This window comes from Peromyscus maniculatus, chromosome 4, assembly GCF_049852395.1.
Source record: "Peromyscus maniculatus bairdii isolate BWxNUB_F1_BW_parent chromosome 4, HU_Pman_BW_mat_3.1, whole genome shotgun sequence".
In the NCBI taxonomy this organism is placed as follows: domain Eukaryota; kingdom Metazoa; phylum Chordata; class Mammalia; order Rodentia; family Cricetidae; genus Peromyscus; species Peromyscus maniculatus.
The window spans coordinates 17,544,898-17,557,867 of NC_134855.1; the positions used below are offsets into that span (position 1 = coordinate 17,544,898).

Sequence of the window (12,970 nt, forward strand, 5' to 3'; positions counted from 1 at the left end):
GTACCCCATTTTTTTAATTGAATCATTTGCTTTCTTGCTATCTTGTATTTTGAGTTCTTTACATATATTTTGGATATTAGTCTTCTCTTGCATGTATAGTTGCTAAAAATCTTTTCCCATTCTGTAGGCTGCCGCTTTGTCTAAAGTATGGTGTCCTTTGTGGTGCAGAAGGTTCTCAGTTTCATGAAGTCCCATTATTAATTGTTGATTTAGTGCCTGTGCTAATTGTATTTTTGGGACACTTATTTAAATGGTTAGCCCAGTCATTTACATCTTTGACTTAGTTTTCACTTTCACTTTGTTCAGCACCTGTATTAAGAACTGAAAGATTAATATCTAATATTATTCTTTCTACTAATATAGTTAGCCCTTGGCATGCATGTGGCGTTCACGATTTCCAGTATAATGTGGGAGGTCTTTTTCAAAGCTTTAGTCCACTAGTTATCTGTATTAGTAACTCTTCTGTTCCTGTAATAAAATATCTTGACATAAAGCAGGTTAGTGAAAAAACAGTTTCTTTTGTCTCAGTTCCAGAGGAGATACAGTCCATCCATCATGACAGGGAAGGCATGGCAGCAGGAGCTGGGCTGGCCTGTCAGCTAGGAAGCAGAGTGATCACATTTCATCCTCAGACAAAAGAAAAGGGGTTGGGGGCGAGACCTCAGAGCCCTCCTCTGGTGATGTATTTTGTCAGCAAAGTACAACCTCCTAAAAGTTCCATAATCTATCCATATGGGCCACCATGTAGGGACCAAGAGTTCAAATATACGAGGCTGTGGGAGACATTTTACCTTCAAACTACATTATTTTTCTTTTTAGACTTTTCTTTCCTCTGCTGTCCTCTGCTGCTTGCACTCATTCCCATTTGTTGTTCTAGGTGACTTCAGCTAATAGACTTACTCTTAAATGTTTTAATGAATGTTAGAGACCAGAATGCCACTTCTGCATTCCCAAAGTGTGGACACAGGTGAAACAGGCAAACCCTTGAGCCAGGCATTCAGAGAGTTGCCAAGCCAGTTAAAGATAGAACAGCAGTTGTTTTAGAATAAAGTTCACATGCTCTCTTTGGTACTGGTACCCTGGTACCATGTTTTAGATCATGGGCTAATAATGGTATGGCTACTGATGAAGGAGACCCTGACAGATACATTTATTAAAATGTCAGGTCATTTATAACTGAACTTAGTAAGTTCTTTCTTCATTAACAGTCCACTAACTATAAGGGTTTTATTACTATTATTATTCCAGTATCGCAAAAAATTATTTTGACAGTCTTTGCTAGATTATTTATTACATTTAGTGTCATTACTCTAGTATTTCTTAGTCATATCTGTCCATATATTTATTACATCTGTAACCTTCTGCCTGTAAAGCTTAGGGATTCACTGATAAATCTCTCCATATTCTTTTAACATTATCAACATCTCAGGCTACAGGTTACTTCTCGTAGAGAGAAGAAATGTGTAGGTACATAGTTATTTGACCTGATCTTTATTTTCTCCTAAATACTGGGAAATTTTTGTAGTGAGCATAGATAGTTATGTTAATATACATCTGTTTAAAACATTAATTCTGATGCTTTCATAAAATAGTCTTGTACATGTTCATTCTAGTAAGACTCATTTTCTTTTAGTAAGTAAAGTGGGAAATATCACACTTGAAATTTCTAAAGTGTGCCCAGACAGTCCTTCACGTACATTGATTTAACATTTGACTTTTACTACTTTATGAAAGTAGTCTACATTCAGTAGACACTGTACTTTCAACTTTAAACTTTGGTATTTTCTTAGGCTAGCACTGTTACATTCTCACGGTATTAGACTACAGCAAGATACACTTGCCATTCAGCCATGCAAGTAAATACAGTGGTGTATTATATAATTATGCTGTGATGTTCAGTGTGTTTTTAAACTTAGGATGGATTTATCATGCCATGGCTCTGTCATATATCCATAGAATAAGGAAGAAATCTTTTGTTTATTGGTTCTCATACATTGTTTGTTACACTAGATATTATTTTATTTATGTTTTAGTTTTTTGGGGTTATCCCTTTTCCTCGTGCGTGGTCCATTGCCCACCAGGCTACTAGGACAAAGGGAGCAGAGGCAGCCTGCAGGGCTCTGTAAGGCCTGTGACTATGATGGAACAGCTTTCTGGGAGATAGTTTCAGTGTAACAGCTCAGCTTTATTTCAGAGTGAAGGGAAATATAGGATGGAGACAGCAGTTGGGGCATCTCCTAATTTATATTTGGCAACACACTTATATCATAAGATAGGAGCACAAAACCTAATTATCATATGTGCAGCAGGGGGAGAACATCTGCAGGGAGCTGTGTCAAAGGTCACGTTTGAGATAGATCAGGCATCCAGGCTTAGAGACAGCTTCCAGTTAAGGTCAGGACTCCTGGAGACACTATCCAGGCGGGGAGGGAACCCTGCTGGAAAGGGAGTCCTCAGTTTTACTCCAAGCTCAGAGCTGTCTGGACATGGTGGACTGCAAACTTAGATGCAGTGTACTCTAGCATCTTTTTTTTTTTTTTTTTTTTTTTTTTTTTTGGTTTTTCGAGACAGGGTTTCTCTGTGTAGCTTTGCGCCTTTTCCTGGAACTCACTTGGTAGTCCAGGCTGGCCTCGAACTCACAGAGATCCGCCTGGCTCTGCCTCCCGAGTGCTGGGATTAAAGGCGTGCGCCACCACCGCCCGGCTACTCTAGCATCTTTTTATGCAAGCTTTTTTTGAAAGAACAAAGATAAGAAAGCCTAAATGGCATTAGATAATAGAATATATTATTTTTTTTTCTTTTAAAATAAAGAGATTGGAAAAGAATACTGGAAACAGTAAAGTTGACATTGGGGCCTCATCTTTGTCCCTTACTCCAGTATTTGCCTATCACTGTAAAACTAATGATTTATTATTCTATTTTAATCTATGTCTTTTGATTATCATCTGTAATATTAAGTGTTGAAACGGTGGATCTGTTGAATCTCTATACTTTTTTTTATGGGCAGCAGTAGTCTAGGGGAGGAGCATAGGTTTGGTATAGCTGGAGAGTGGTCCGCCAAGCCCTGGCAGTCTGACAGCCCACTTGTAAAATAAACACACAGACACTTAAATTATTTAAACTGTTTGGACTAATGGCTCAGGCTTCCATAAGTTGCCATGTGACTCATGGCTTACCAGTATCTCACATGTTGGTACTTACGGCGGTGGCTGTCAGCGTCTCTCTGACTCAGCCTTCCTGTTCCCAGAATTCTCTTCTCTGCTTGTCCCGCCTATACTTCCTGCCTGGCTACTGGCCAATCAGTGTTTTATTTATTAACCAATCAGAGCAACACATTTAACATATAGAACATCCCACAGCAGTTTGGAGACAGGCAAATGTGTGTTCAATCCCTTGTCAATTACATACATTCTGAAGCAGAAGTTTTTAAAACATTTGAAATATTTTTCCTAGTTAAGGTGAGGTTATCGCTACTAACAGCATTACTGCAACATAAACAGTCATAATACCTTATAAAGTGCAAGTGCTCAAGATGCAGTTGAGCAGTATTCTCTGTAACCCCATGTCATAGATACTTCATTTGAAAAGAATCCAGACTAAAAAAACCCATCCTTTCTAACCATGCAAACCTTTTCTTTAGTTTTTTCTTGAATGGGTTAATGCTGTGGCTCAGCCATTGTGAACTATGAGGAAACAAACATTTGAGTGCTTTCAAGGATGCCTCCAGTATCCTGATTTTCAATTTTACTTAGCTGCTTGTTGAACCCTCAGTTTATCATTGTGCTACAAGCATGTTATGACAGGTTCTATTTAATTATTTACTTATTTTATGCAACCTGTGAACACATCTGGGCCACTACATTAGAACTGATGTTAATAATGAAAAGGAAGCAGCACAATCTAATGGAAAGATTAATTTGAAAGTTGTTCCACTTGAGATATACTGTGATGTTGCACACTCACTATATTGGAACCTGTTCTCCAGCCCCCAATTTTATCCTGTTTTCCCTGTCTTAGTGTATGGTATCAACATTCTCCCATTTCTCAAGTCCTAAACAAGAACTTATCCTTGATTGCTCCTCACTTTAATTTCAGCCCATCAAAAATTTTGTTGATTGTCAAATATTTCTTCAAATAAGAGGGCCCTTTTCTGTAATTTTACTGAGGTAGCATTATCTCGTCAAACTATTCTTAATAGACTCATAATTTGTTTTCCAGCATGTATTCTTCCCTGGTTTTTACTAAACCAGTCTGTTCTCTGAAAGTTGCCTTTTCAATTGCACTATTACCTCAATTATATATATTTTTTCCTTGAAATCTTGAAATGACATCAGACACATTTGATTACTATTGGTATTGTCAGGACTCTCATAGGCTTTTGTGCCCAAGGCATTTACATTTGCTGCCCTTCTCTTCTCCAAATTACTGGCTTTGACTTGTGTCTGATGTTATTTAATCTTCTGGTCTTCCATTCAAATATATTTTTAGAGAAGCCTTAGAGATTACCCTATTCTTCAGTAGCCTCCTTCCCGTCTAACTGAAGATTTCTCATCTATTGCATACCAATTTCTTAATCTTATTTCTTTTATTTGCTTTTAATTTTACATATTTCATATTAAAATTAATGTCTCCCAAGCTTGAGGAGCATATATCAGTGTCAGCTACTTAAAATAATTATAGATAAATGAACTATAATTTGTTTCTTATTGTATACCAAACCTTATCAAATTTCTCTTATAGTTTCCACTAACCTTTTTAAAAAATAAGATGAATATATTCCCTTTATGTATTTAAAAATAACTTATTTTATAGTTTTAATTACTGTTTTAACTTATTTTATTTCATCATAGTCTTTTAAGAGTTTGTTTTTATTATTATTTTTGAGAAAAGGTCTTGCTATGTAGCCCAGGCTGGTCTCACAATGACAGTCATTGTTCTCCTGCTTCTGAGTGTTGGGGTTATAAGGGTTATGGGTGTGTGCCACCATGCTTGGCCACTATCTCTTTTAAAACATGAATTTCTTGTTCATATTCAAGTGGGATAAAAATCAGAGCTGCTTCTTTATGGAGATTGTTGTGTTGTTTTCCTCTGTCTGACTGGGAAGTAATTTGAGGGAATTTATCTCATTCAAGAAGTAGGTGAGTGTGGTATACATGTTTTACATATCTAGAAATGTTATTTTGTCTTTTAAGCATGAAAAATGTCTGTGAGACTAGTAATCATTCTGTTTTTTTTAGGTTTTAATCAGCAAGTAGAAAAATGAGGCCACATTCATTTGTTTTGTTTTTTTTTCCCCTCATTTTGAAGTTCATAGTAATATATTTCATTGGTAATTTTTGTCTGTGTTTGGTTTGTTTGTTTGTTTTACTATTTTTGGTTTGTGGAGGGGGTACTTGTATAGCATGCCCCGCATGTAGAGCTTAGAGGACAACCCCAGGAGTCAATTCTCTTTTTTTACCATGTGGCCAGTTCTCTTTCTTTATCAATTTTTCCTTATTTAAGGAATAGAAATCATGTTGTCAGGCTTGATGATAAGAGCTGTTGCCATCTGAGCCATCTCACTGGCCCAATTTTGAATTCTTATTTTGGTTGGCTATTGTTAACCTTACTCATGTAGTCCACATTTGTTAGTTATCTCAGTCAAGTCTAAATATCTCAGTAGTGTTACACCATTGAAGATAGTGATTCTCTTTCCCTGAACACCCATCAGCTATCAATAGTCTGGGCCCCATGTGGAAAGCCCTCCATTCATGAATGGATGGGTCAAACCTTGTTCAGGCCCTTTTCAGGCAACTGTAGCTGTGAGTTTAAGTACAAATGTCATTCCCTTCAAATACAGAATTTCATAGCCCTCCTCTCCATTGTGGGGCTCTTAAGTTCTCTCCCTTTCCAGTAGATCCTCCTGGAATTTTCCATGCAGACCAGGTTGTGTTTCCATGATCCTTTTGCTCTCTGCCTAGGGATCCAGGTCTGCACAGTGTTTCCTGGCTCCTGCTTCATGTCTATATTGCAGAGTTTTAAAGTGCTTCTTCATTAACAATTTTATTTGTTGTTTTATCTTTTATAGCTTCATTTTTTCTCAGTCTTTCAAGTGGCTTACTTCAATCTTCATTTTCTCATCTTAAACTACTGTCCTCTAGTTTAGAGACAGTTATCTCTATTTATTTATTGAAGGATTTGTTGTCTTCTCGAAAGTATATCCCTCCATAGAATTAATGTGGTTTCTTTATCAGTTCTTAAATCAAACGTAGATTCTCATTGCTCTTACACAGTACAGTATATTCAGCAATATCAACAACAACAGTCAGTGGATGGGAGGAGAGTGGAATACGTGAACACTGAAGAAAAGAATATAGTTCAACAATAATGAAATATATTGCTTTAGTATATCAAAATTTTCCCATGCGAGTACAACTAACTGATTTTTGACAAAGTTTGCAAAAGTACAAATTGGAGAAAGGAGAATATCTCAAACAAATGCTGTTCAACAACACCCAGATAGACTGTTGATTGTGCATCCAGTTGATTTGGTACAGGAACAGATAACTAAAAGGGAAATACATGATTCAGTCCATCTGTGAAGGAAACACTCTGACAGAGATACAGTATTATGACACATCCAAGTTGTCTGCATTCTCTGTAGGCTCTTTTTGAAGTCTGGGGTTCTTTGGTAAGAACTGGGAACTGGCAGATGATGACAAGTAGTTAGTGATAACTTGCTCATGGCCCTTTGGATTTCAGGAAGTGATGGCAGAGGATGAATCAAGACATTGATGTCATTAGGTTTCTATAATATGCTACATGAATATTTTTGATTTGTGATACTTTGAAAAATAGTGTCATATATAAGTATTGAGTTTGTTTAGACTTCAAATGTGTATTTGACAGATGTTTATGGTTTCATTTATTAAAAATTTCTAAAATTTGAACTCTTAATGTGTTGTTTCAAATCTAATTTTAATAGTAATTTCCTCAACTTTATATTCTCTCTCCTGATTTTCTCAAAGGTTGATTAATAAATTTAATTTTTTTTCTTGTAGCTAAATTACTCAAGATTGTGGGATACTATATGAATCTTAAGCCTGTTATAAGGTGGCAATGTCTCGGGAACCTACTCCACCGCTGCTTGGAGATATGTCTCCTAGCCCTGTTGCAGAAAGCTGGTGTTACACACAGGTACAGCCATTTAAAATGCATTTGATGCATGTCACATAAATTTTCTAGTCATGACAAGTATTATTATAAAATTGTAAAACAGTGTGACATCATTGCTAAAAGGATTAGAATGAATATTTGACTCGTGACAAGTTAAGAGATTAAGTCCTGAGTTTAAAAAGTGGCTTTCTGATCTCATAGGTTAAAGTGGTGAAATTTTCCTACATGTGGACTATTAATAACTTCAGTTTTTGTCGAGAAGAAATGGGTGAAGTGTTAAAGAGTTCAACATTTTCTTCTGGCCCAAATGATAAAATGAAATGGTAAGCATTATTACTATATTTTTTAACTATATTTTTTCTTTCTTTGGGTTTATTGTTGTTGTATTAATATAATTTTACATTAAATTAGTAATTAATTCCTACTAAAATGGAGAAAGGGAAAAAACATGGAGTTATTACAGGAGTGCTGTTGTGATATAATTTGCAAGTGATTTCAGTATCGCCTGTCTTTTTGTTAATGTCAAATACTAAATTCCTCTAAGTGACCTATTGTTTTATTTTAGGTGCCTGAGGGTAAACCCAAAGGGATTAGATGATGAAAGTAAAGACTATTTGTCCTTATATTTGCTTTTAGTCAGCTGCCCAAAAAGTGAGGTTCGAGCAAAATTCAAATTTTCCCTTCTGAATGCTAAAAGGGAAGAAACAAAAGCAATGGGTAAGTGATTGGTAGACTGGATGAAGAAGTCTCTTTATCTACATACAGTGATTTTATCTGGAAAAGTTTTGGATTATTTTCCTCCCTTACATTTCTTCAGCCCAAAAATTTACCTGTAACCATTACTACTTAATTTTGCATTTCACATTCTAGCTAGAGTTTCTTCATAAGTTTTAGCTTCCATAGACATATAGAAGTACTTCAAATAATAATAAAGTTTAACTCCTTCATGCCCCTAAAATGACTTTTCACTTGTCACTTGGAAAAACAGTTGCTGCTAAAACAGGATGCCTGGTACATGTCACTAGGGAATTTCTCCTCCCTTGCCTTCTTGCTGGGCAAAAATAAAAAGGAGGTGGAATGGCCTCATAGTTTGTCCCTGGGATTTATTTTTACCAGTTAACTAACACTAAATGAAAGAAAATCAATTTTTCTGTTATTCAGAGCCTATTAACCTTAGTGGAAATGCTTTACTTTGGAGCTTCGTAATAGAAAAATGTTAGAGAATATTTACAATGTTTTTAATGGATAATAGACTGTTACCTGTCACACTGAATTGTAAATACTTTCTAGAAGTGAATCAAAGAACCAAGAAACTTACTACATACACACTTTTTAATGTTTATGTTTCCATATTATATGACATTTAAAATAGAATATTTTAGTTAAAGTTACATCCTGATTGTGTAGATAATAATGAATAATAATGAATGTAAATATATAATGAATAAATATATAATAAATACTTTATTTATTATAAATATCTTTTTTATTTATAATAAATAAATATATAATGAATACTTTCTGTTGAGAATCTTGTGTATTTTACAGTATACAATTGAGCAGTATCTGAGATGTTTGAAACATCTTAGGTATTTATCAAAATCTTTTACAAATTATACTGAAAGCATCTTTTGGCCTTTTATGTATGAAAGTGTATTCTATGAGATTATATCTAAAATCTTGGGAATGGTAGGAGGCTGATTAGTGTTCTTACAGATTTGAAGTTTTCTATAATTCAGCAAACTTAAATAAATAGGATGGGTTTGCCAGCAGAGCTTAAAAAGTTTTGTAATGGATTAAACACCTAGTTTTAAGGGAGAAACAGCTAATAAGTTATGTTGCAATTAGATGACTACTTATGCCTATGTCAGTATGTTTTGAATTTGTTTTATTTTAGGGGCAGTTGTGTGTGTGCACATGAGAGAGAGAGAGAGAGAGAGAGAGAGAGAGAGAGAGAGAGAGAGAGAGAGAGAGAGAGAGAGAGAGAGAGAGAGAATATGAGAGAATGAGAATGTGTTTCTGTATGTCTTTATGTGTCTTTATGCATCTTTCCCTTCTAGCAGATTTGATGACTTCGCTTAAAAGAGTCATAAGTCTTAATTTAAGTTCATTGACTGTGGCCAGACTTTTGAGCAACAAAATCCTCCCTTGCCTTCTTGCTGGGCAAAAATAAAAAGGAGGTGGAATGGCCTCATAGTTTGTCTTCTTGACATATTTCTTCAGATACCTTATTTAAACACATGGCTGATATATCATAGTGATTATTTATGTCCTGTAAATGTATATTTCTTCTCCATTAAGAAAAAATGTATCTTTGATACTTGTTTTATTTTAACTTCTGTTTTCTACCAGAAAGCCAAAGAGCTTATCGATTTGTACAGGGGAAGGACTGGGGATTTAAAAAATTCATTAGAAGAGATTTTTTGCTTGATGAAGCCAATGGTCTCTTACCAGATGACAAGCTTACATTATTCTGTGAGGTGGGTATGTTTTTATTAATAAAGACTTCCATGGTTTATTTAGTAATGTGGTAATGTTGTTCAAATCTTAGATGTTCTTTCAACTAAAAACCCAGAGCCAGATATAACATTGAAAGCTGAAAGATCAGAGAAGCAGAACAGCCAGCCATTAGTTCTTACCTCTATGAAATCCTCAGCCTCAAGAGAGAGAGAGAGAGAATTCCTGTTTCTTCATGCCTTATATACCTTTCTCTGTCTGGCAATATTGCTTCCTGTGATTAAAGGCGTGCATGCTTCTCAAGCAAAGGCATGAGGTCTCGAGTGCTGGGATTAAATGTGTGTTCCACCACTGCCTGATCTCTATGTCTAATCTAGTGGCTGGCTCTGTCCTCTGATCCTCAGGCAAGTTTAGTAGGGTACCCAATATATCACCACATGGCAAAAATACAAGCTAGATTAATACTGAGTATACTTTTTAAAATTAAAGTAATTGGTATATTTCGTAAGTTCTTTTGTAAATTCAACAGAAAAAGCTGACAAAAATTATCTTACAAATCGATGTGGTGGTCTATATTTTTATATTTCTAGTTGTTTGAATAGTTATACCTACCACATACTAAATCCTTCTTATTGAAGAAGCTTCTTTTTTTTTTTTTGGTTTTTCGAGACAGGGTTTCTCTGTGTAGCTTTGCGCCTTTCCTGGAACTCACTTGGTAGCCCAGGCTGGCCTCGAACTCACAGAGATCCGCCTGGCTCTGCCTCCCGAGTGCTGGGATTAAAGGCGTGCGCCACCACCGCCCGGCACGAAGAAGCTTCTTATGTATATCTTTGTTGAGTTTATTGAATATCTTTTTCATTCCAAGTAATTCTGATATAGAGAGCCAGTTTTTTAGGTTAATCTGATTCTACTTTATTACTCACAGTTTGTTAGTTTGGATAAAAAAAGCATGTGGAAACTATTGGAAAACTTTCTAGTCCTTCAAGTTATTGGACTTTTAATATAGTCAAATATATGTTAATATTCTAAGAAACAAATCTGAGATTTTAATGACATGATCATATAATTTGGCAAGCATATGTGCTTAATTTATATTCATAAAGCATCCTATTTTGAAAATTGTAAGTATTTCTTCTACCAGGAATTTACTCTTATGATTTGTGTTGATTTTAGGTTTGGGCTTGCTTCTGTCATTTTTATCGTTGGGTAGATTTATTTATATAAAACCATGAGATTCATTTTTTTTTAAGTAAACCGAAGGATTTTATTTTCAAGATTACAACTGTGTGTCATTGTATTATATCATATTGATACATGTTTTGGAATTGAAATAGGACCACAGAAAAATACTTGGGTAAATGAACTATATAATCTGTTTGTTATAAATACAATTATTTGATGAGTTTCTCATGATTCCAAGGGAAAAAAGTGAAGCATTTGTTTGTAATAAGCAGGTATTTAAGCAGTATTTTAAATAGATAGAGGTTATACTGTTTAAGTTCTTGCCTTTTGCATGGACTCTTCCAGAATTTTAGAATTTACCCTTATTTGAAAATGTTAGTTTTTTAACTGTCATTTTAGAATTTAATGGTCCTTAAAGATTATTTGAGTAATGTATTAAAAAAGAAAACCCAAGCAACAACAAGTGAATGAACCTTTTTTAGAAAATAATCTAAATAATCTACATTATAGAACTGAAATAGTGTTTGTTAATAGGTATTTTCCTGGGTGTGTGTACTGGAACCTAGACAATCAATAAATTCAGAATTAAGGCTGAAATTAATTTTAGGATTATTCAAGTATGCAGTTTTAAAGTCTGTTTGGTATCTATATGCTAAATACATCTGGTGACCCATAGAATATATTATGACACATGTTTTTAAGGTGGTGATAATCAGATCCCATTTTTAGATCTTGAAATGTGCTTTTCACTAGCCCAAACATTGTCTCTTGGACACTACCTTTAGCATAGGTGGCCAAAAATCACCTTTAAACAACATTCTCTGTGCCCTCCATCATTCCTTCCACTCCTCTCATGGATGCCCTTCCTTCTACAGCATCTTCAACACTGCTTGCAGAAGAGGAGGAAGCATTGCACTGCCCTCCCTAAAGAACTGGCGCCTCCCCCTCCACTGCAAGTGGTGCTGTAGACAGGTAAGGCAGCTGGGTGCTACCCTTTTTAAGCAAGACATAGCTTAGTCTTGCTGTCTATGTAGTGGCACATGTGGCAAGAGTTAGATGAAAATTTCTAACAGTGTAAATAGCTCTGCTTCCTTTTTCCAAAGTGATGCAACAAACAAGAATTCAGAATAAGTTAGAGAAAGAAAACACTGGCCAGAGTCACTCATCTTTTGAAACCTTAAAAATTTTTAAATTCTTGATAGTCTACAGATCTATGGCATTCTTTGATAAACAGAAAAAAATGTATAGCTAAAATACATGAGAAGCTTTTCATAAAGCTAAATTTATTCATTCTTAAGGGCATATTAAAGTAAACCAACAAAACATTTTCCTTTTGATGAGGTTTCAGATTGACTTGACTGTAAAAACACTTCAGTAATGAGTGGAAGATGGGTTTTATTTTCTGAACTCTTAGCTGTGAAAAGTAAAAACTTGACTACCCTGTTGCTGTCACCAGAACTTTAAAAATGGTAAACTGAAAGCCCCAAACTCTTATTAGCTATCTTTTCTAGGAGATACATAAAGCTAGACTTTTAAAAGTTTCTGCCTTTGGAGTGAGTATATAGGTTAAGCAAGTAGTTGATTAGAGAGACAATATTGTAATACTTTGTGGATTTAGTAGCAGCTCCCTTATAGGATGGTTTTGGAGGATTCAGGTTTTTAAAAGCTAGAACCAGTATTGTCTTTAGTCCCACAGAAGAGAAGAACCAGATTTGTTAGCTAGATACACATTCAGTTACACCCCTCAAATGTTCGTCTTCGTTTTAAGCAGTATCTTTAGGGTCAATCAGTAGCAAGTTTAATAAGAGAACTATGTGTTAAGTCAGCAGAAAATCTCAGCCTTCTTCCTGAATTTTTCTCTCTAGGTTCCATAAATAAAGTTGTTCATTACCAGTCCTCAAAATTTTTATCATTCAAAGCAATGATATCAAAGCAATGAACCCATCACATCTCAATTCTAATTAGGTCATTAATTTCCATCTGAATTGAAATGTGTGATATGAGAGGAATACAAGTCCTTTAAATTATGATTATTTATACAGAATGCAGCTGTGCTTCACAACTATGATGATAATGCCTGTTTTCTTTCATTCTTATTGATTCGTTCATTCAATAATTTACTTCCCCCTTCCCTTCCCTCCCCTTCCCTCCCTCCCTCTTCTTTCTTTTCTTTTCT

The 12,970-nt window shown here is 35.1% G+C and overlaps 1 protein-coding gene across 6 annotated transcripts in view; it reads left to right on the forward strand.

The window, feature by feature from the left end:
• Spopl (speckle type BTB/POZ protein like) overlaps positions 1–12,970 on the forward strand; it is a 70,229-nt gene that overhangs the window by 35,150 nt on the left and 22,109 nt on the right. For 3 of the 6 annotated variants that reach the window (XM_076569336.1, XM_076569337.1, XM_076569339.1), the window contains 4 exons: positions 7,041–7,176; positions 7,357–7,478; positions 7,721–7,872; positions 9,508–9,635. In XM_076569336.1, coding sequence (XP_076425451.1) covers positions 7,099–7,176; positions 7,357–7,478; positions 7,721–7,872; positions 9,508–9,635 — 480 coding nt within the window. In that variant the 5' untranslated portion in view covers positions 7,041–7,098. Of the gene's footprint in view, positions 1–7,040; positions 7,177–7,356; positions 7,479–7,720; positions 7,873–9,507; positions 9,636–11,669; positions 11,767–12,970 lie in introns of all 6 variants that reach the window. The other 3 variants (XM_076569340.1, XM_076569342.1, XM_076569341.1) reach the window with 2 other exon arrangements.